Genomic DNA, 23,175 nt, shown 5'->3' on the forward strand with positions numbered 1-23,175 from the left:
GTGGATGCTTCTGGCGTATCTCAGATTCTAATTCCTATGAAGCTTCTTCAACTGTATGGTTACGCCATAATACCTTCACAAGAGGTATTTCCTTAGTCCGTAACTAGTATACTCTCCAATCTAATATCTGCACTGGTACTTCCTCATACTATAAGGTGTCACTGATCTCTAGAGGTTCGTAACTCAGTACATGTGATGGATCTGGTACGTACTTCCTCAATACAGACACATGAAATACATCATGAACTCTGGATAATGCTGGAGGTAAAGCTACTTGATAAGCAACCGAACCTATCCTTTCAAGGATTTCAAAAGGCCTGACATACCGAGGACTTAGCTTCCCCTTCTTCCTGAATCTCATCACCCCTTTCATTGGAGCGATTCTCAAGAATACCATATCTCCTACTTCAAATTCCAACCCTCGCCAATGAGTATCAGCATAACTCTTCTGTCGACTCTGAGCTGCTTTAATTCTTTCCCTGATCAATGCGACCTTTACAGAGGTCTGCTGAATCAGCTTTGGACCTAGTATCTGCCACTCACCTACCTGATCCCAATACAACGGAGATCGACACCGACGACCGTACAAAGCCTCATAAGGTGTCATCTCTATGCTTGCCTAGTAACTGTTGTTATATGCAAATTCAACAAGCGGTAGATATCGTATCCAACTATTACCAAAATCTAGTACACAAGGCCGCAACATATCCTTTAACGTCTGAATAGTCCTCTCCGACTGTCCATCTGTCTGCGGGTGAAAAGACGTACTGAATGTCAATCGCGATCCCAAGGCATCCTGTAAACTTTTCCAGAAACGAGATGTAAAACGCAGATCCCGATCTGAAACAATAAATATAGGAACACCATGGATTCGTACCACCTCCTGCACATACAGTTCTGCCAGCCTATTCAGAGAATAGCTGACTCTGATTGGAATGAAGTGTGCAGTCTTCGTCAACCGATCTACTATAACCCATATGGCATTCTGCCCATGCATCGCCACAGGTAAACCCATCACAAAATCCATCGAGACATGTTCCCACTTCCACTCAGGGACGTCGAGTGGTTGAAGTGGCCCTGCCGGCTTCTGATGTTCTGCTCTAATCTGTTGACATGTCAGGCACTATTCTACAAATCGGGCGATCTCCCTTTTCATGTTAGACCACCAGAAAGATTCCCTCAAATCCTGGTATATTTTTGTACTAACAGGATGTACAGTATACAGTGAACGGTGTGTCTCCTCTAGAATGACCCATCTAATCCTGGCATCATTCGGTACACAAACCCTGCCGCGAAATCTCAATATCCCATCGCCAGAGATACTGAAATTCGGCTTTAGCCCCTTCTGCACTTCTTCCATAATATCAACCAACTCGGGATCTTCCTTCTGCATCACATGAATCCTGTCCTACAAAGTCAGCTGTACCACCAAGCTAGCAAGGACAACCTGATGGTTTCCTTCCACTACCTTTAAACTCAATCTCTCTCTCAAGGTCCATGCAGATCTGATGCTAAACCTACACTGTTGAGACTGTCACATCAACTGACTTCTGACTCAGAGCATCGGCTACCACATTAGCTTTCCCTAGATGATAGCTAATAACATAGTCATAGTCTTTAATCAATTCAAGCCACCTACGATGTCTCATATTGAGCTCCTTCTAGGTGAAAAAGTATTTAATACTTTTATGGTCGGTAAAAATCTCACATCTTTCACCATATAAATAGTGCCTCCAAATTTTCAGTGCAAACACTACCGCTGCTAATTTTAAATCATGCAACGAGTAGTTCTTCTCGTACTCTTTAAGTTGACAAGATGCATAAGCCACTACTATGCCTTGCTGCATTAGAACACAGCCAAGACCCTTTTTCGAAGCATCACTGTATATAACATAATTACCATCGCTGGATGGAAGAGTTAGAACAAGAGTAGTGACCATTCGCCATTTCAGCTCCTGGAAACTCAGCTCGCACTCGTCCGTCCAATCATATCTCTCGCTCTTTGGTGTTAGTTTCATCAAAGGACCTGCCAAATTGGAGAACCCTCCAACAAACCATCAGTAGTAACCTGCAAGACCCAAAAAACTTCTAACCTCCTACACATTCTTCGGTCTCGCCTAGTCCACTACTGCTTCTATCTTACTCGAGTCTACCGATACACCTTCTTTAGACACTGTGCCCTAGAAATGCAATTTGTTCCAGCCAGAACTCGCACTTCTTCAGTTTAGCATATAACCTATTATCTTTAAGCATTTGCAATACTAGCCTCAAATGAACTTCATGTTCTACAGCACTCCTAGAATACACTAGGATATCATCAATAAATACCACAACGAACCGGTCTAGATATTCGTGGAAGACCCTGTTCATCAAATCCATAAATGCTGCAGATGCATTAGTCAAACCAAAAGGCATAACCATAAATTCAAAATGGCCATACCGGGTTCGAAATGCAGTTTTCGAGATGTCCTCCGCTTTCACCTTCAACTGGTGATACCCAGACTGTAGGTCAATTTTAGAGAAAACCTGCGTGCCCTGAAGTTGATCAAACAAATCATCGATCCTGGGTAGTGGATATTTATTCTTTATTGTTACCTTATTCAGTTCTTGATAGTCAATGCACATCCTCATTGACCCATCATTCTTCTTCACAAATAACATCGGTGCTCCCCAAGGAGAAACACTAGGTCGAATGTATCACTTGTCAAGCAACTCTTGAAGTTGTTCCTTTAACTCTCTTAGCTCAACTGGAGCCATACGATACGGAGCTTTCGATATCGGCGCCGTATCTAGAGCTAATTCTATGGAAAATTCCAACTCACGGTTCGGAGGTAATCCTGGTAAGTCCTTTGGAAACACGTCAAGGAATTCGCACACTACAGAAATCCTTTCCAATTCCCATTCTCCTATGGGTGTGTCTTTCACCATTGCCAGGTATCCTTGGCACCCCTCATGAAGTAGCCTCCTAGCTTGCATAGCAGAAAGGATACGTGGTGTAGAACGCACACACGATCCAAGGAACTGAAATTCCTAGTTTCTAGGCGGTCTAAACAAAACCTCCCTCTTGCAGCAATCAATACTGGCATCATTGGCAAACAACCAATCCATCTCTAAGATGATATCGAAGCCATACATGTCGTACACCACAAAATTAACTGGTAGTATCCTTCCCTTTATTTCAATCGAAAAGTCCCGAACTACCTTACTACACCCAACCATAGATCCAGAAGGTGTGGCCACCACTAGTTCATCATCTAACAATTGCATTTCTAATCCACACAATTTAACAAAATCTCTAGAAATAAAAGAATGTGTTGCCTCGGAATCAAATAATACAACAGCTTTATGGGGAAGCATGTAAATGATACATATGACTATGCCACCAGCGTTCTTGGCGTCACCATTAGTCAGAGAATATACCCTAACTTGGGTAGTACCCCCCTGCTGATAGCCACGCTGTGTCGGAGCATTCCCTCTGTATTGCTGTTGCGAGACTCCATCATTCCTCTATCTCAGAAAGTCTCTCGTCTGATGTCCTTGTCTACCACACCATATACAGGCTCCCGTAAACAACCAACACTGCCCCTGGTGTTTCTTACCACATAAAGAGCAACGTGGAAAGCTTGCGGCATTCTAGAATGTACCACCACCATTCTTCTTCCACTTACCCTGTCCTGCCCTAGATGAATAATTAGGAGGCACTAGCCTCTTTTTCATAACTTGAACCTCTACATCCTTTAGTAAACACTCCTCTGGCACTAGCCTCTTTTTCATAACTTGAACCTCTACATCCTCTAGTAAACACTCCTCTGCTACCGTGGCTTTATCAACCAATGTAGCAAAATCTTGCAACTACAGAATCATCGTCTGCTTACGAATCTCGCTCCTCAGACCCCTCTAAAACTTCCAAGCTTTCTTCGCTTCATCAGGAATCATGAATGGAGCAAATCGAGATAACTCCTAGAACTTGGTAGCATACTGTTACACTATCAGTGATCCCTGCTTCAGATTCATGAATTCCTCCATTTTCACATTTCTAATCGTAGCCGAAAAATAACATTCAAAGAAGGGCTCTTTGAATCAGATCCACGTCAACGCTATCGGTATCGGTAGGTGCTCTTCCATTTTCTTTACAAATCCCCACCATCCCTCAGCCTCCCCTGCCAACTTGAACGTGGCGAAGGTGACTTTCTGCTTTTCAGTGCAGTTTAACACACCTAATATCTTCTCGATCTCATGGATCCAATTCTCAGCATGAACTGGATCTGTACCACCCGCAAAAGCAGAGGGCTTTAATTTGGTGAACTGCTCTATGGAGCAACCCAACTCAATCATAGGACGGTTTTGTCTCTTGTTCGAATGCACTACCTCAGCCATAAGCTATTGTGCAAAGTCACATAACATGCTAGTAGAGTCATTACCAGCCTCGAGGCCGGCACCCTCACTACTGCTGCCTCCCACAATGGCAGTGATATCCCTAGATTCCATCCTGAAAACATTTATGAGAACCCATTAAACAGGTAATAACCTACCCATCAGCTACTACTATCACAATTATAAGGTCAATTCTCCAAGTTCACATTCTTAACATTGACATCCTTATTCTAACTCGAATTTCACCCTTCTACTAGGAAACAAAATCATCAATGGATTGCTGTGATTTTCTGAACCTTTCGACTGATCCAGAAAAACACAGAAGTCTATCAATGAATTTTCATCTCCAGATATACAAAGAAAAATTCAAGATCTTATCCTTGTCCTGTACTCTAGTATATTCTAGACTATCACAACTAACAACTTCTTAGTTCAACACATATCCCTAACCAGGCAACATGAATCAAATCATACTTCCGACTGGCTACGGGCCCTGATACCAACTGTAATGACCCATCCCTTTATACAGACCTAGGCATCACTCACTTATATCAAATACCTATACCTGTTCAAGATATGGAAACAACCTGCCCTTAACGGGGACATACGGGTGTAAAACATACATAATCATAATGTAAATGTCATGGAAAAACATAAACATCCATTGGGATTTTCTACTAGTCTTATACCAGAGTTTACTAATACATCCACACCATTTCTCATAAAGTCATACATAGGATAAAATTCTTGTTATTACAATCCTCCAATAGGACTTTCATCTAGGTTTAATACAAGATTTAGATACTTACGTAAGCTAACCAAAAACAATCTCCCCAATCCTCGCCAGAGCTGGTGTTAGCTATTCAGGTGAAGAGGTTGTTACTGCTACAGGGTGGTTGCTAGAGGTATGTCGCATACATAAAAAAATTTCCAAAAGAAGAATTGAGACAAGCTGACATACGAGTAATAAAGGAATTCCCAGATGTTTTTCTAGAAGAATTACCTGGGTTGCCACCTGACCGTGAGATTGAGTTTACTATAGATCTGTTGCTGACTCACTCGAAAAATGAGCAGCTCGAAAGCTATCCCAAGTATAGGAGTTACGTCGTGTAATATTAAGCCCAATGGCTAGATCGTCTCCTCAGGGAATGCGTTTTAATCTCAATTTCATGTTCTCCCAATCGAAAATAAAAATATACTGAACTCAGTTTAGATTTGGGGTTTCAAGATTGTTGATTTCACTCTTAGCAAATTAAATAACATGCACATTAAACCCTAACACTAGCATTTATTAAATAAAATAGCAAGAATGAATACCCTAGCCTACTTAAGGAAACACTGAAACATGCATTAATTAAAAATGGCAACTTTGAGCATGGAATTAAAACACAAAGATGGAAACTCAATCGGACACAAATGCATACAATAAAAATTGAACCTTTAACACGAACTTGAACCTCAATCACAATTTAAACACAACCATAAACTTCAATGAAAAACGAACATTCAAATGATAATGGAATACGGTAAAACACGAACTTTAACAAAACCGACCCTAACTAAACCGAACGATAAATAAATAAAAGAAACTAAATTAAATTCTTCAAATCTAATGGTAACATTAATTAAGAGAAACATAAACAAATAAAAATTAAACTTCACTAAAACAAATTAAAATTATTTAACACTCATTCAAACAAGTTTTTCAAAAACTCTAATAAATAACTAAATAAAAAGAAAAGAAATATTCAGTCGCAATTTTGAAAATTAAAGAAAGAAAAGAAATTAAGAGAGAAGAGAGAGAGAGAGAGAGAGAGAGAGAGAGAGAGAGAGAGAGAGAGAGAGAGAGCATGAGAAAACTGGCCGAGCAGAGGCTTGCTGGAGAACCTGCTGGAAGAGCTCTCGGGTCTGCTGTGGAGTTTATGGGAGGCTGGTCCTTGAGCTGTTGTGGAAGTTGGCATGCTGGGCAGCTGAGGAGGACTGCTATGGTGGCTGGCCGTGTGTTTCTGCAGAGGAGTTCCGGCTGCTGTGGTGAGGCAGTTGTAGCTCGGGTCTGGTGCTCTCGGGTGGAGGCTTGCTGCGAGGCTGAAAATCTGGAGCAGACAGTAGAGGAGCTGCTGCTGGAGAAGGATCTGCTACTAGTGTTGCCGGATGGTGGTTCGGGGCAGAGGAGATACAAGGGAGAGTTCAAGGACTGCTGCTGCTGTGCGGGCTGTAGCAGGATGAAGGCCGAAGGGACTACTGCAGCTATGGAGAAACAGGGGAAAGAGGAAGCAAAGAGAGAGATCACTGAGGAGAGAGGGAAAGAAAACAAAATACAAACTAGAGAGGGAGAGAAGAGATTAGCTGGGGAAAAAAAAGAGTGAGAGGAAGAATAAGTAGGAGAAAATAAAAGAGAGATAACAGAGAATGCAAAGACAAGAAGAAGAAAAGAAAAAAATGAGGAGAAGAGAGTGGGAGAGATGGTGCACAGGGCACACTTCAGAACAGGGGAAAAGAGAGAATAAATAGAGGAGGAGGCTTGCCCTAACCCACGACCAAGATAGGAGATAACCCAACCCAATTGGGGCTGACCCGGCAACTTGATCCAACCCGAATTGTTATATTTTTTTTTCATTTTTTTCATTCTCTATTCATCGCAAATCTGACTCTTCTGGAGCCTGTTTCTCATAAAACACAAAACACGAAAGTTGTAGATAATCCTTTCCTATTTCTCCAGAAATTTAAATTGTCTTGATCGAAACTCGGACGGAAAAGTTATGCACAAAATACGAACAGGTGTTGGTTTTGGTTTTCGAGATTTTTCCTGCGACAAAAAATTACCAAAACTTCATAAATAATACAATAAAGTTCAAGAATGGTGATTTTGGCACTTTATTAAAATATTGGACAATTTTGGACATTTAATTAAAAATATAAACCGTAAAGTCCGGGTTAAGATGCCCAATTACGCAGTTTTGATGCGTAATCAGTTGTTGGGATCTGCACCATTATCTAAAGCATCGTACCGTATAACTCCAGTCGAGTTAAAAGAATTGAAAGATCAACTACAAGAATTGCTGGATAAGGGTTTTATTAGGCCCAGTGTGTCGCCCTGGGGAGCTTCAGTTCTATTCATGAAAAAGAAAGATGGAACCATGAGATTGTGCATTGATTATAGGGAGATAAACAAACTGATAATTAAGAATAAATATCCTCTCCCTAAGATCGATAATTTATTTGATCAACTCTAAGGGACCCGGGTTTATTCTAAAATTGACTAGCGGTCAGGTTACCATCAGGTGAAGGTTAGAGCAGAAGATATAGCGAAGACCGCATTCCGTACCAAATATAGGCATTACGAGTTTTTAATGATGCTATTTGGGTTGGCTAATGCACTGGAAGTATTTATGGATTTAATGAATCGGGTGTTCCATCAATTTTTGGACCAGTTTGTGGTTGTCTTCATTGATGATATATTGGTCTACTCGATGAGTTTTGAGGAGCATAAGTATCATTTGAGGTTAGTGTTGCAGATATTGAGGGAAAGAAAATTGTACGCAAAATTCAAGAAATGTGAGTTCTGGTTAAGGCAGGTTACCTTCCTCGGCCATGTGATTTCTGAAGCAGGTGTATCAGTTGATCCGAGTAAAATAAAGGCAGTGGTGAGTTGGGAAAGGCTAAGTAGTGTTCAAGAGGCCAGGAGTTTTCTGGGATTAGCAGGCTATTATCAGTGTTTCGTAGATGGCTTCTCCAGATTATCGGGTCCATTAACACGACTTACGAGGAAGAATGTGAAGTTCGATTGGATCGACAATTGTGAACATAGTTTTTAGGAGTTCAAGCGGCTGTTAGCTTCATCTCCGGTACTAGCTATCCCATCAAGGGAGGACGATTTTGTAATATACAGTGATGCCTCTTTGAAGGGTCTTAGGTGCGTATTGATGCAGTACGGTAGAGTCATTGCATATGCTTCTAGACAGCTTAAAGAGTATGAGAAGAATTATCCCGTGCATGATCTGGAGTTAGCTGCTGTGGTTTATGCTCTTAAGATATGGAGGCATTATTTATATGGTGGAAAGTGCAAAATTTTCACGGGTCACAAGAGCCTGAAATATTTTTTCACCCGGAAAAAGCTGAATATGAGGCAAAGAAGGTGCCTAGAGCTTATTAAAGATTATGATTGCACGATTAGTTACCATTTAGGGAAGCAAATGTGGTGGCAGATGCTCTAAGTAGGAAGTCAGTGGAACCCGTACTGGCAGCTATGGAAATTCAACACTCAAATTTGATGGATTTGGAAAGGCTCGGCATAGAGTTAATAGAGGAGAGTCCTCAGGCAGTCATTGCCAGTCTAGTGGTTCAGCCTACACTATACAAGAGGATTAAAGCAGCTCAGGGTGATGATGCAGAGTTGGCAGAGGTAATGGCTAGGGTGCACAATGGTTAGTGTGAGGAATTCAGCATATCAGATAACGGAGCCCTGCGATTCCGTACTACGCTCTATGTTCCTATAGATACCAAGATCAGAAGAATTATATTGGAGGAGGCTCACAAATCCCTATATACTGTACATCCAGGTAGCACTAAAATGTACAGGGATCTGTGGGAGTATTTATGGTGGAGTGGAATGAAGAGGGAGATAGTTCGTGTTCATGGGGTACCAGTATCCATAGTTTCAGACTGAAATCCTTGGTTCACTTCACGATTTTGGAAAAGTTTTCAGGAAGCTATGGGTACACAACTAGCACTTAGCACTGCTTTCCACCCTCAAACAAATGGGCAGACCGAGGGGACAATCCAGACTTTAGAAAATATGCTTCGTGCTTGCGTGCTTGATTTCGGGGGTAGTTGGACCCAGTTTATGCCATTAGTCGAGTTGGCTTATAATAATAGTTATCAGACCAGTATTGACATGGAACCTTACGAGGCATTGTATGGCAAGAGATGTCGTTCTCCTCTTTTCTAAGATGAGTTAGGCAAGAGGCGAGTTTTGGGTTCAGAGATTGTATAGTAGGTGTATGGTAAGGTCTGACTAATTAAAGAAAGAATCAACAACACGCAGAGTAGGCAGAAAAACTACACAAACACTCGCCACTGAGAGTTAGAGTTCGATGTGGGAGATCGAGTATTTTTGAAGATAGCTCCTTTGAAAGGAGTTATGAGGTTTGGGAAGAAGGGCAAGTTGAGCCCTAGGTATATTGGCCCTTTTGAGATACTAAAAAGAATAGGGTCAGTTGCCTATAGGCTAACTTTGTCACTAGCTCTGGTTAGAATTCATGACGTGTTTCATGTTACTATGTCAAGGAAATACGTCCCAAACCCGTCCCATATAATCAGTTATTCATAAATAGAGCTTAAGAATTCATTAGCTTATGAAGAAGTACCAGTACGGATTTTGGATAGAAAGACACAAGCACTGCACAATAAAGAAATTCAGTTAGTAAAATTTTTATAGAAGAATCTTGCTATAGAGGAAACTTCTTGGGAACTCGAGGAGCAGATAAGACAGAGATACTCGCAGTTTTTTTAAAAGGTTTAGTGGTAAGTGTAACAACCTACTTAATTTAACATAAATGAAACATAAATAATAACAATCTCAACCTGAACCCGTGGGTAGGGGGACACTTTGTCAATCACAGCAGAAACCTAAGAAGCAATAAGTATAAAATCTCAATCATCCAGCCATAAAACATAATACCATATTTATCTACATTCCCAAAATATTATATTTATTTACATTCTTCCAAAATATTTCAAAATATATCTAAGATCCTATAACCAAAACAATTCTGATCCTAGTACATTGCTTACCCTCCTAACGGGGTAGCTTAGTAAACTCAACAGCAGCCACGAGCCGCCGGTCACTCAGGGTCTCCTGAAAAATTAATTAATGTTGGGGGTGAGACACATCTTAGTAAAGAAAAAATAAACTAAATACAACTGTGTGGTAATATGAATATTTAATACAATTATACAGATACAGTACATTTCACATTTTCATAAACGTTCATCATATCATACTGAATAATCACATGCTTTCATATTTTCTAATAAGTCATATCATACATAAAACATATGTTATAACTGATAATACTAAAAACATACCTATGATGAATAGCTAGCTAATGTCATGTATTACCCCCCATGACGGATTGTGCAGCTCGAAGGAGGGACCCGACAATGGCTAGCCGACCACTGCCGAGTCAAATATGTCTGTAAGTACGATGGGCTCGCCACACCCTGGTCCGGACTGCTAGGTGGACGTCCACACTATACTGAAAGCCATGTCGACTATCCATCTCCCACCCCCTCGTGGGATGGTTAGTACTAATCTAAACATAGATATCTAATCTATAAGCTACGGTACCGAGCTCCTGAACTGAACTAAACTAACATCCAGGTTCTAATAACATATATTACATAATCATATAGCATCTTTCATAATTACATAAATATAGCCTTGCGCCAAATATTTCATATATCATGGCCTTGCGCCAAACATTTCATAAATTATGGCCTTACGCCGAACATTTCATAAACTACGTCCTTGCGCCGAACATTTCATAAATTACGGCCTTGCGCCGAACATATCATAATATCATTCTGAAAATGAATCATTTATCATGTATTTCAACATTGTAATGTACTGTACTCTTTCATAATTTCTCAAAACATATTCCCTTTTTATATTTATCATATCATGATATTCTTCCATATAAAATAATATTCATACCACACATTTGCTGTATAAAAACCATGCATTGTATTCTAAAATCATAGTTTCCGGCATCTCATACATATATATACATTTCAACATAGTAACAGTATTTTTCTCAAACGTACATTTCCTTCGTAATATATAGATATAATATATGCTTTTCTTGAAAATAACTTTTCTCATAATTAACAATAATTTTCAAGAAAGTAACTGCTTTAATTTATTCCCTTACCTGGCTACTGAGAAAGCCCCTAAAATATCCTGGTCTAACCCCCGTAGAATTTTCTAATCAATACCCTGAAACTGAAAATTCTCAGTATTAAACCTCAGTATTTTCGAGTGTATATCATTTCCTATAACTACCACAAGGTCAAATTTGGTTTAAAAAACCTTACCTCAACTTAGGGATGATTTCCAACTTGCTTTCACTAACGATCCACTCTGACAGATTTGGAGAGAACTTCCCCAGGAGCGTCGTGGTGACTTCGTATTATCGATTCGACGTAAATTTGGCCCAAAATCGATGTGAGAGAGAGAGAGAGAGAGAGAGAGAGCCGAATGGAAGAGAGAGAAAATGATTTTGCTTACTTATGAAGTAACAAAATCCAGATTTTTTTGTATTTATAGAACTGGATTCGTCGATGAGCCATGTCATTCATCGACGAATCCTTCAATAATTTCCTTCATTGAAATTCAGTCGGCTCAAAAGCTCTCTCGGTATTTATTCATCAACAAAATTCAGTCTTCGTCAACGAATTCTCTTAAACCCTCATCGATGAATCCCCTGTATTCGTCAACGAAGCCTTGATGATTCCCCTCGGTTATTCCTTCCAAAGTGCAATGTCATCGACGAAGTTGACTTCCTCCTTCTGTTACTATTTTCCATTTCCCTTCCTCTTTATTATTTAAATTCCATTTTTATTCTGTTCATCACAATAAGACGGGTAAAGTATAAGTAGTTAGATAAAGTTTCTTTTGTAGGTACATGTATTGAATTAGTTAGTAAGTAGTCTTTTAGTTTTTATATGTGTTATCTCCCAGAACTTAAATGTAACCATGGTATTCCTCCGCCATAAGTGAGGATAAGTAATAAAATAAGTAGACCATTTGCCTATGTGGGATGATAGATGATGATACAGATAATAAATTTCAAAGACGAAATTTTATAAGAAGGGGAGAATGTAATAACCTGAAAAAAATTAGAAGGGTTCTCGTCGACGAACACAGGGAATTCATTGACGAGGATACAAGAGGAGCTCATCAGCAAGGAGAGGTTTTGTCTACGAGTAGATACCGAGAGGGGTTTTTGGGCAGTCTGAATTTCGTCGACGAGGAAGTAAGGTTCGTCAACAAAATTCCTTAAGGACTCATCAATGAGATGACGTGTTTCGTCGACGAATCCGGGGCTATAAATAGTGAAAACTCAGATTTTTCAGCATAAAATTGGCGTAAATCTTCCTCTTTCTCTCTCTCTCTCTCTCTCTCTCTCTCTCTCTCTCTCTCTCTAAAACGCCTCTCACTCCTTCTCTCTTCGATTTCAGGTCCGTTTCTCGCTGGATTGAAGATCTGAGGCCACCACGATGCTCCTAACAAAGTTCTCTGCAAGTTTGCTGAAACTGATCATTGGTGGAGTTAGTTTGGAATTCATCCCAAAACTCAGGGTAAGGTGTTTTATTCAGAATATGCTTTCCCTGCAGTTATAAGAAATGTTGTATGCAGGAAAATACTGATATTTTGTTTTGGGGGATGTCGTTTTCAGGATGTTGAGTGGAAAACCCTGCGGGTATAAGGCCAGATTTGTAACACCCGAACCCCGAAGGGTCTGGGATATTAACTTTTTACCATTGATTTACAGCGGAAGTAAATAAACTCAATAATTGTTAAACCAGAGCGCTAATTATCCATATTACAATCATTTATTTCAAAAGAAGAAAAATTATACAAACATAAATATCTAAAATCATACTAATATTTCTAATCAATCTTTGTTTTTCTAATCCCCACCCGCATGCTTGCTGAGCCTGATTTTCGACATACCCTTCAGAGTTATCTGAAATAAAAATATGATTGGAGTGAGACGACGCTCAGTAAGTAAATAAGATTATTATTAGTGTGTGGCCAAAATGAGCTTTTAAAAAATTTCGTAAAATAATATTTAATACTATAACTTCAAAATTGCTTTTAGAATAAATATAAATTTAAAAATTTCTGCATAAAACTTTTGCCATCAATTATAACAGTAAAATTTTATAATCATGTACTATAACTGTTAAATTAAACTTTTAACTTTAAAACTGTAAAAATATTTAATGATAAACATACATATACTTTTCCTTATACGTTTTCCTTAGATCGTCATTTAAGCACCAAAATGATCATTTTCACGTAAACTTACACTTTTCCTTTAAATCATCAGTAACTTTGTACACGTAAGTAAATATGTATAAATATATATTATAAAAACCACCCTTAGGCCTATTTGTCATAAGTCATGTTTACCCCTATGACTGGATTGTGCGATTCGAAGACTGGACTTAGCTAGCTGGCCGACCAAACTAAATCAACGTACGTAAATTTTAAGCGAGATTTTCCTTATTAAGTCCTAATCCGGAACTAGGTGTGCACTCAGGAGTAATTCACTAACATAAATAACCACTCTGTAAACAGTGTGGGTGCACTCTGATCCGTTTAAACTTTAAGCTGCGGTACCGAGCATCTGTAACTTTGAACTTTTGTTGCCATAAAGGGTTTTAAAATTATCTTATTATAATTTATGCAATTTAAAATAATATCGTGAAAATTTCATCTTTATTCATATTTTCATAAAAAAAAAAAATGTAACATAAAAATAAACTCATGCCACACAATTTTTGTGTTAAAAATATATATAATTTTATTTTTGAATAGAAAGAAATGTTGAAAATTTACCCGCGGGGATTAGAACATTTCTTAACCCAAAAATATATACAAGTATATTAAAGATAGAACTGGTATAATTAAATATGCGTAAAAATAAACTCATGGAAATTTTGTGGAACTAATTAACATAATTGAAATTTACTTATAAAATAAATTCGGGTATGAATTTAAAAAAAAAAAACTAACATAATCAAAATTTACTTGCCTTCTTCTTTTACCTTGTACTACAAACACAGTAACTATCTCTAAAAAATAAGATCGGAAAGAGTGGGTGAGTGAGAACTTACTTAAAAATTCTCTCCATCACAAATTCTTTCACTCACTAATCATTCTCTTTCTTGGAAAAATTGTTGTGAAAAATGAAGGTTGAGAGCTACCTATTTATAGGAAAATTTTGGGGAAGAAATGAAATTTATAAAAGTGTAGGGAGATGGGTAAAATTATAATTTTTAAAAATTAAAAAATGGGCAAAAGATGGGCAAGGTATGGGTTGAGTATGGGATGGGTATGGAGGCCATGTGGAAGTGTTTGCCACCATTCCCATTAAATAAATTTTTAATTAATCACTTACCTAATTAATTAATCAATTAGTTAATTAATTATTTTATTATTTTTCTTAATCATTATTATCATTATTATTATCATTGTTATTACTTTTAAACTATTTTTAGTATTTATTTATTTTATTATTTATTTTTGAATAAGAATTAAATTTAAATTTTGAAAACTCATGTGGGCCCCACATGGTCTTATGGGCCCTACACAACTTCGAGACCTAAATGGATCCTACGTAACTTCAATCATCCTCATACGATTTTATGAGTCCTACACAGTTTCGAGACTCATGTAAACCTCCACACGGCTTCGGGATTCATGTGGGCCCCACACAGTCTTGTGAGCCCCGTATAGGATACTTATATTATTATTATTTTATCATATATTTCTACAAATTATGTCAACCAAAACATTATTTTATGTACTTATTTACGTATATAAACAGTGTCTACCCTGTTTATCCTATGAAATTACATTTTGACAAGACCGACCTCTAGGGAGCGACTGAGCGCAATGGTCTCTGAGCACTCGCTTAGACAAGGTCTTTCTTAGACATCAAACATGAAATCAAGGATCCTAATAGAGAAACACTTTCGTTTTAATACTAATTATTATTATTATTCATTTTTTTTTCTTGGGTTATTACAAGATTATTGTAGGGGCTTTTTAGAAACTAGGTAAGGAAAATATGCTATGTTAAGAGTTTTACAATACTAGTAAAGATTTTATATATACCAGTTTATTATCCAACATTTATAGTATAAGAGTTTTCAAAGCTTGTGTGGCCTGAGTAGATATTTATTTGATATAGAACCTATATAGCTTTTTACAGCATATCATACTATACAGTATTTACAGATAAAGATTGATGTATATCACAATATATTTTAGAACAGTTTATTATAGATGTTTATTCAAATCAGTATACATATACAAAAATTTATTCAGATTAGTATATTACAGTTTATTCAAAATCAATACATTACAGTTATACAGATCAGTTTATACAGTATTTACAGTATGTCATGTTTTCCTAAATGCCACAACACTCAGAGTATACAGACATATTATACAGACAAATGATACAGACAGATTATACAGAGTAGCATCAAGATGCTACAGTTATACAAATATTACAATATTTACAATACAAAGTTATAGTATTATGGTTATTTTGGAAACATGATGAAAACAATGAAAGAGTATATATGTATATATATAGTATCAAATCCCTGTGAAAAGATTACAGATAGATACAGATACAAAATATAGAGCATGGTACCGTTGCTAATACAGATGAAGTGCAACCACATATCTCAGATAGTGTGTGGGTACCGTCAACTACGCTCGGAGAGGATGCAACTCCCCAATCCACCGGGTTGAGGGGGCTAGTTTGACGAGGTAGCAGTCAGTCTCGCGCCTAGGAGTGGATGCAGTTTGTTCGGACTAAGGTAGAGTAGAGTATAGTGATTTATCTGAAAGGTCGATCAGATTAAGTCCCGCCTACGGGCCGCACAACCCTATCATGAGGGGTCAAATCATGACATACAAAGTTCCAGGGATAAAGCATAGTTATGTATATGTATACAATTTTATAGTATTTGATAAATATAGTATGATATTAGCAGTATGAAAAGTAGAAAACTCAGATGATACAGTTATGTTTTAAATTGCGAAAAATGTAAGATATGCTTTACATATTTATCCTTTATTACAGCGCAGATATTATTTAAAGTATATCTAACTTAGTCGCCAAACACGAATAATAGCATATTTCCACTTACTGAGCGTTGACTCACCCCATGACTTTAACATTTTTCAGGTGAGCCAGCTAGACGAGCAGATCAGGCTCGCGGATAGAGAGTTTACTTGGTTACCCTAGTTATAGGGTAAGTTTGTATAGGGTTTTGTGTTTTTGGGATAAATATTTATGGAGAGAGATGTATTATATAGTTATGGTTTAAAGATATAGATTCCTGGTATTGTATGGTATTTACGGTTGTATGACTTATGTTTCCGCTGCGTAGGTATGATTATTATATACAAGATTACCCCGGTGCCTTCTAAGGCCCAAGTTTCATAGCAGAGGGTATCAGAATAATTTATTTATAAAAAAAATGTTAATAATTTTGAGGTCGTTACATATAAATCCTGTTATAGCTAATTCAGCATCATAACAAGCAAGAGTTCCCGAGGTTTGGGTAGGATACAAGCCTATACACTGTACAATCCCTCCGCCCGATACTCAAACTTGTACTTTACCCATTTTTATTTTTAAATCATGCATATGTATATTTAGAACACTGTCCAGCTTGGAAACAATAATAAATATGCCAACACTACCCCATGGAGTGGGTTGTGCGATAATAAAGCACTGATCGAGCCTTGTTCATGCAGGCATTGTCAGGCTTCGTAATTTACTCTAGTCCGTCTTGGCCATCACCACCCTGGACCGTGATCAACCAATGGCCCTTCGTACCAAGACAACTGCATAGATACCCACATTGAGAACATAGGTGTGGTTGCACTATATCTCATATTCTAGCAACGGTACCGCGCTTATATAATAACATTAAGCTTTTAAGGCTTTCATAATAATGTTGAGCTCTTTAAGGCTCTCATAGTAACAAGCTACGGTCCCAATATTATATATACGATTTACAATAAAACACATTAACCTGTGCAATTCCAGTATTTTTCACAATCTCTTTCTTGCATTCTTTCATACATTCTTTCTTTCATTCAAACTGTGATATAAACCGGCACACACACACACACTCAAGTTAACCCTTTCAATTTTCATTAGTAAATTGCGTTCAATCTTTGAATCAACTTATGCAATATACTAACCCTTGCATTTATTGCTAATTTTCATTCATCCAAACATAATTGATAACCTTTATAAAGTTCAACTGGTCTGTCACCTTTGGGCAAACATCACAATCTCACTACCATTCTTTCAATTATCATGATTAACTCAATGATTATTTGAAAGTTGACGCACCATTGGGTCAGCTATAATATTCAAATAACAATAATGTTATAATTTTGTAAGATTATATTTCAATCAACGTTTACAACTTTTCTCAGCAAGATCACTTTGGTGACAACATGCTAACCATAATAGAAACATTGATTGATACCTTACTCTACAAAGATTTATCCATAATTTACAGCAGATAATCAATTTCCCAATATAAGAATTTTACTAACTTACTTTCATGTAAAATTCTCTAGCTTATGCATGCATAACATGTGAGTGTTCCATTATTAATCAAGTTATAATAAAATTATTTGCATGCATATCATTCAGCAGCCCTACTTTAGTATCACTATACATTGAAAAACTATCAACGGTCTACATGTAAGAAAATTTTCAGACCAATAAAAAACCCCATAAATCCGTCAAATATCACATATATTTTCAAACTTTCATACGAACCCATAACAAGATCGTAAGGGGTTAAAAGAAACAATCTTTATCATGAAAGGAAGATCATGATAATTTCAACCATGGCTCTGATACCACATGTTAGAAAATTTTCATAAATACACTGCAGTCAAGGATCTTTAATTATCATAAACTTCACATTAATAACTTCTATGCAGAAAATAAATAAATCATAAATTATGAACTTTACATACTGGAATAAACTATATCGAACTTATCAAGAAGAATACTTGGAGAATTCGAAAAAAACTTTTCTCCCACTTTTCCTTCTTCTCTTTCCTTCATTCACCATATCTATGGGATCTCCTGATAATTAGAAAAATAAAGGCAGAGCGAGAACAATTCCTTTCTTCCTATCTTTTCTTTACAGCTAACATCACCATATAGCTAACCTTAGAGCTTATGAACTTAACTCTTCTTACACTTCCTTAGCTTAGCTTGATGTATGTTTGTCCCTACAGCTACTCCCCATAACAATAGCTAATATATATATATATATATATATATATATATATATATATATATATAAAATAAATGAATACTCTTCAAACTTCCAGCCATAAATATCTCATTAATTTTAAGCTAATCCTTTCATGTTAACTCATAAATACATTCATTCAATATCCTAAATATCCTTTAGGATATGGGCATATACCCTTCATGTGGATACATATGGACTGTTGTAGCTAGAGACAGGAGATACAGCTGGAGCCAGGTGTGAAGAGTTGGCGTTGCAAGTTGGACATTTATCCATCATTTATGCGTAGCAAGTTGGACATTTATCCACCATTTATGTCCATGATTATAACCTCCCAAATTTATAATTTATTGTATTAAATTGTGATTAAATATCAGCCATATAAATAGAGAGTTAAGGAAGTTGTAATATGTACAAGAGGTATAGAAGAGAAGCTTAGAGAGCAAAGAGAAGAGAGAGAGAGGAGGAGAGAGAGTGAGAGAGTTGTATTTTTCGACGAATAGTAAATTTGTGGTATGCTCCGTGGACATAGGACATAGGTCCTAATATGGATATAACTTTTGGTATGGTGCCGATTCTCTCACATCCTTGCAGAGCTTAGCGTAACAGAACTCTCTCAGCCAGGTGTCGCTGCAAATTTTGTGGAATAAATGGGTTACCTCCTCATCATTCAACCAACTGTCCAAAATATCGCTCTTGCACAATGTCTTCACGTCCTCGGTATTTTTAATGAGGGAATCCATGAGGTGGATGTAAGAAGAAACCCGAGGGGGGCAATGAGGATAACACTGCTCGAAGCTAACAAGATTTCGAAGTGTAATTTCTGATGTTTGTAAAATTAGAAATCGTGGGATTTCCAAGACCCCATTTTTGAAGTTTATGGTCAAAGGGCTTCTATCCATGATGGCCTTGAATTTAATTCCGGACTTCACAAGATCTGTCGCTGAAGGAATTTTAGTCTTCAACCCTCCAAAGAATGGAAGATATTGGGATTCTTCTGAAGGGTCTGTAATGCTGCCGCCCAGTAAAATCCTAAAAAGGTCGAGTAGATGCAAGCAGCTTTCAGCTACGTTGGGTGCTGGAAGGACTATATCATTTATAGAGATAGAAGGTAAAATATAATCCGTAAATTTGACGGCAAGTATATCCAGTTGCCGCTGTGGCGGCCACCGACGAGACGGAGTTGTGCTTGGAATTTGGGGATTGATGATTTTGAAGATGTGTTCGATCACCAGCCAAGGTATTTGGTTTTCCAGCAAAAACAAGTCACGCATTAAAAATGCGAACATACAAGGGGTGCTATATAGTGGGTCGTCCTTATCAGTCTTCCTTTCACCTCCTACCATACACAGCAACTCAACGATGAAGCAACCGTCAACAACCAATACCTCTACAAATTGTTCCATGCTGTTGGAGTACTGATGGATCTGTACATCATAAGACTCGCGTATTTCTTTCTTTATTTTGAGGATGGATTTGATGAGTTCCTCTATTGTTTTCTTTGGAGTGCGACTTCGATTGAGAAGACGACTGAAATAGTGCCATTTGATTTTTTCTCCAATTTCCTGCTCAGTAGTTTGGAAGCGATGGTGCAAGAGTCCGATTGTGAATGCAGCGGGAATGTAAGCCCTTTCATTGTGTACGACTAGGCTCTGTGGAACTTTGAAGATGGAACACTTGCTTGACATGGTAGGTGTTGTAGAGTGTTGCTTTCTCTTCTCATCTAGGGAACCTACCAACGATTTAATGTCGATCTTTGCAGCCTCAAAATCAGCCATTCTTTCTTCAACCAGCTGGTTGCCTGTTTGCAGGTGCAGCTTGTATTTATTTCAATGAATATGAGTTAAATGTTTTCAAAAAATACATATTTGTCATTTTTCTTTTTGAATTTAAATATATGAGAGTTAAAATTTAGAGATAAAAAATTAAAAAAAAATTAGTTACCAATTTTTATTTAATATCTTCAAGTATTTGTGAGTTGAACGGTTACCGTTGGTACCTAAATCAAATACACTTTGCCTATCAAATAAATGGGTTGGGTTTTAGTTAATTAATCCAATTATAAATAGGTCACTATATCTTAATTCTTGTATGGACCTTAGACTTCGAATTGTATTGAATTTGAATAAAAATACTAATATAAATTGTATTGAAATTCATTCAAATTCATCTAGAAATTCAAATTTAAACCTCAAAATTCATACTTTCCAACACAACGTAAATCTAAATTTGATTTAAATAGATGGATCACGAGTCATTTGTTAGATATTAACCAATTTTATTACCCTTAAACTCTTAAATTACTAACTACAGTAGACCAACAATATAAAATATATGGAAGAAGAAAAAAGAAAATAGGCATGTTTGACAGACTTACCAGAGATTTGGATTGCCCTTTAAATATGATTTTGCACCACACTGACCCTGCCTAAGGTCAAGAATTTGTGGCCTTTAAATAAGCATTAAAGATTCTTTAGTCCTTGCAACAAGAAATTCTTAAATTTCCTTTGTAATATTACAAAAGCAAGCAAAGTAGGTGCCAGGGGTATGGTGTGCCCTATGGGCTATGGCATATGTAATAATAATAAAATCTATACAATTATATTTTTTCGACATGCAATTTATTTTTTATTTTTATTTTACCTAATTTAAAAAATTATATTTAATTCACTTGTTTGTATTTGTTTCAATATACATATTAATAATAGGATTTGACACGGTTGAACGGGATTGATCTCAAGCGCATTTAGTCTAATCCTTTTAAATCATTTATGGAGACAAAGTGTTCATTTCACAACCGTAGAAGAAATTTGAAGCAATAGGAATGGATTAAAAATCCATCATAGAGTAAAAGCTCTATATGACATTTATTTGACAAAAAATTTAAAAATAACAAGTGAATAAAGATGATGACAAAATTGAATTAAGGGTATCGGAAAATGTATTTAGTTTTATCACAAAGAAAAAATAATTGTTGAGGACATTTTGCTAACCTCTCCATTATATATTCGTAAAGTGGAATATAAGTCATCTCAAATCCTTCAATTGGATATCAAGAAATGCTAAAGTGAAGGCATGTCGTCATCAAGAATTTGTCCTTTGCTTCTTGGTATGAAACATAAAATAGAGGATGACACAAAAAGCATATACTTATTCTATGTTTGGTACGTAAGATTGGAGAAAAATCATGAGAAACGAAATCGAGTTTTCGCTTGATTTATCACGATACCTGATAAATTTTAGTTCCATTTCACAAACCAAACATGTCGTTAAGAGGAAGTTGAAGTTAGGGTTGAGGTTACTAAACTTGTTCTGCATATGCCACTATAGAACAAGGTATGTGTATGATAAATAGTTTTATGTTGTTTTGCTGCATTTGACATTCACCTTTTCATTTTGCTTACTTTGTTTTTTTCCTAAACTACTAGTCTATCACGATAAAGTTACACATACTCGTCTGAAAAAAACTTGGAGGATGGTATGAGCCACACAGTATTTAGGATCCACCAATCACGAGATGCCACCTCAGTATTTAGAATGCTATTAGTATGCATGTTACACTACTAGTGTAGTTGTGTGGGTTCAAGTATTGTACGGTACTTTGTGATTGACGATTGCAAACTCCGTTAAAAGGAACCATCTATGCTAAGGCTTTATGTATTTAAGAATTTTATAATGGCTTCGTGCATGCTAGATATATGTCATTTAGGCTTTAGCTATTGAAATACTTTTCTTTTTTTTATATTGCCGGGTGCCCTGAGCTTTCGCACCAGACTAATCCCATGCCTATGTCAGTCGTACCCTCGACCAATACATAGAAGGTAAATCACAGACGTACGCTACAAGCGGTAAGATTTGAACCCCAAACATTATCTTTGTCCAAGGCCATTTGACGCAAGTCTTTAACACCTGAACTTATGTCCAATGACAACTATTGAAATACCTTTATTTACCCATGATAATGATCTATATTTACATCTTAAATCAAAAACCTTTATAACGTCATTACATCAAAATATTATTTAATTGTACGTATATATGTATGATCATCGAATGTTTGGAAAGCTTTCCAAATAAAGCGTGACAATAAGAGAAACATGTTATAAATATTTTTTTTCTTTGTTTACTCAATATGCTTAGTGGGTGAGGTGAAATGGGCAATACATAAAATTGTGATTATTTATTTCATGTGTAAAGTTAGTAGAGGAAGGTCGGAGTAATCAGTTTTGCAAATCCTAACGTTGGCACGCTGGCAGTTAAGAGCATACCCAAAGAAAGTATAAGTAAATAAATTATTGTTTTCTGAGCAGTAGGTTTCAAGCCCGTCTAGCTCAGTAGGTAGAGCGCAAGGCTCTTAACCTTGTGGTCGTGGGTTCGAGCCCCACGGTGGGCGTTGTCTCTCTTTCACTTTTATTTTAATTCTATTCCCATCCTGTTTCTTGGGTGATGCTGTTGATGCAATACAACATTAAAACTTGTAAGTAGAAACGTTATAATTTTATTATGACCATTAAAGCTTCATGTGTTTTTTAAATATACATAAAATACTATTTTTATTTTTAAAATATTCTATCCATAAAAGGGAATGAGAAGTTTAAAATATCAAAATAATAATAATAATAATAATAATACAATAAATTAAAACACCAGTATGATTCATGACTAAACTTGTAAGATGGATATATACATCAATCATTG

At 36.8% G+C, this 23,175-nt stretch overlaps 1 protein-coding gene and 1 non-coding gene across 6 annotated transcripts; one reads left to right on the forward strand and one right to left on the reverse strand.

Moving 5' to 3' along the window:
* Positions 1-18,798: 18,798 nt before the first annotated feature.
* On the reverse strand, positions 18,799-20,907 carry LOC131168115 (UPF0481 protein At3g47200-like). 5 transcript variants are annotated; one of them, XM_058127332.1, is made up of 3 exons: positions 20,855-20,907; positions 20,422-20,476; positions 18,799-20,278 (listed from the first exon to the last, which is right to left on the reverse strand). In XM_058127332.1, the coding sequence occupies exon 3, from the start codon at positions 20,253-20,255 to the stop codon at positions 19,020-19,022; it is 1,236 nt and encodes a 411-aa protein (XP_057983315.1). In that variant the 5' UTR covers positions 20,256-20,278; positions 20,422-20,476; positions 20,855-20,907; the 3' UTR covers positions 18,799-19,019. The 5 variants fall into 5 exon arrangements, with proteins under 5 accessions (XP_057983315.1, XP_057983313.1, XP_057983317.1 ...); XM_058127330.1 differs by having other exon boundaries at positions 20,422-20,496; positions 20,855-20,906; XM_058127334.1 differs by having other exon boundaries at positions 18,799-20,294; positions 20,855-20,903.
* Positions 20,908-22,797: 1,890 nt separating this feature from the next.
* On the forward strand, positions 22,798-22,870 carry TRNAK-CUU (transfer RNA lysine (anticodon CUU)). The gene has a single exon. It is a non-coding gene; the product is annotated as a tRNA-Lys (tRNA).
* The last annotated feature ends 305 nt before the right edge of the window (positions 22,871-23,175 follow it).

The sequence above is a fragment of the Malania oleifera genome, chromosome 11 (genome assembly GCF_029873635.1).
Source record: "Malania oleifera isolate guangnan ecotype guangnan chromosome 11, ASM2987363v1, whole genome shotgun sequence".
NCBI classification, from domain to species: domain Eukaryota; kingdom Viridiplantae; phylum Streptophyta; class Magnoliopsida; order Santalales; family Ximeniaceae; genus Malania; species Malania oleifera.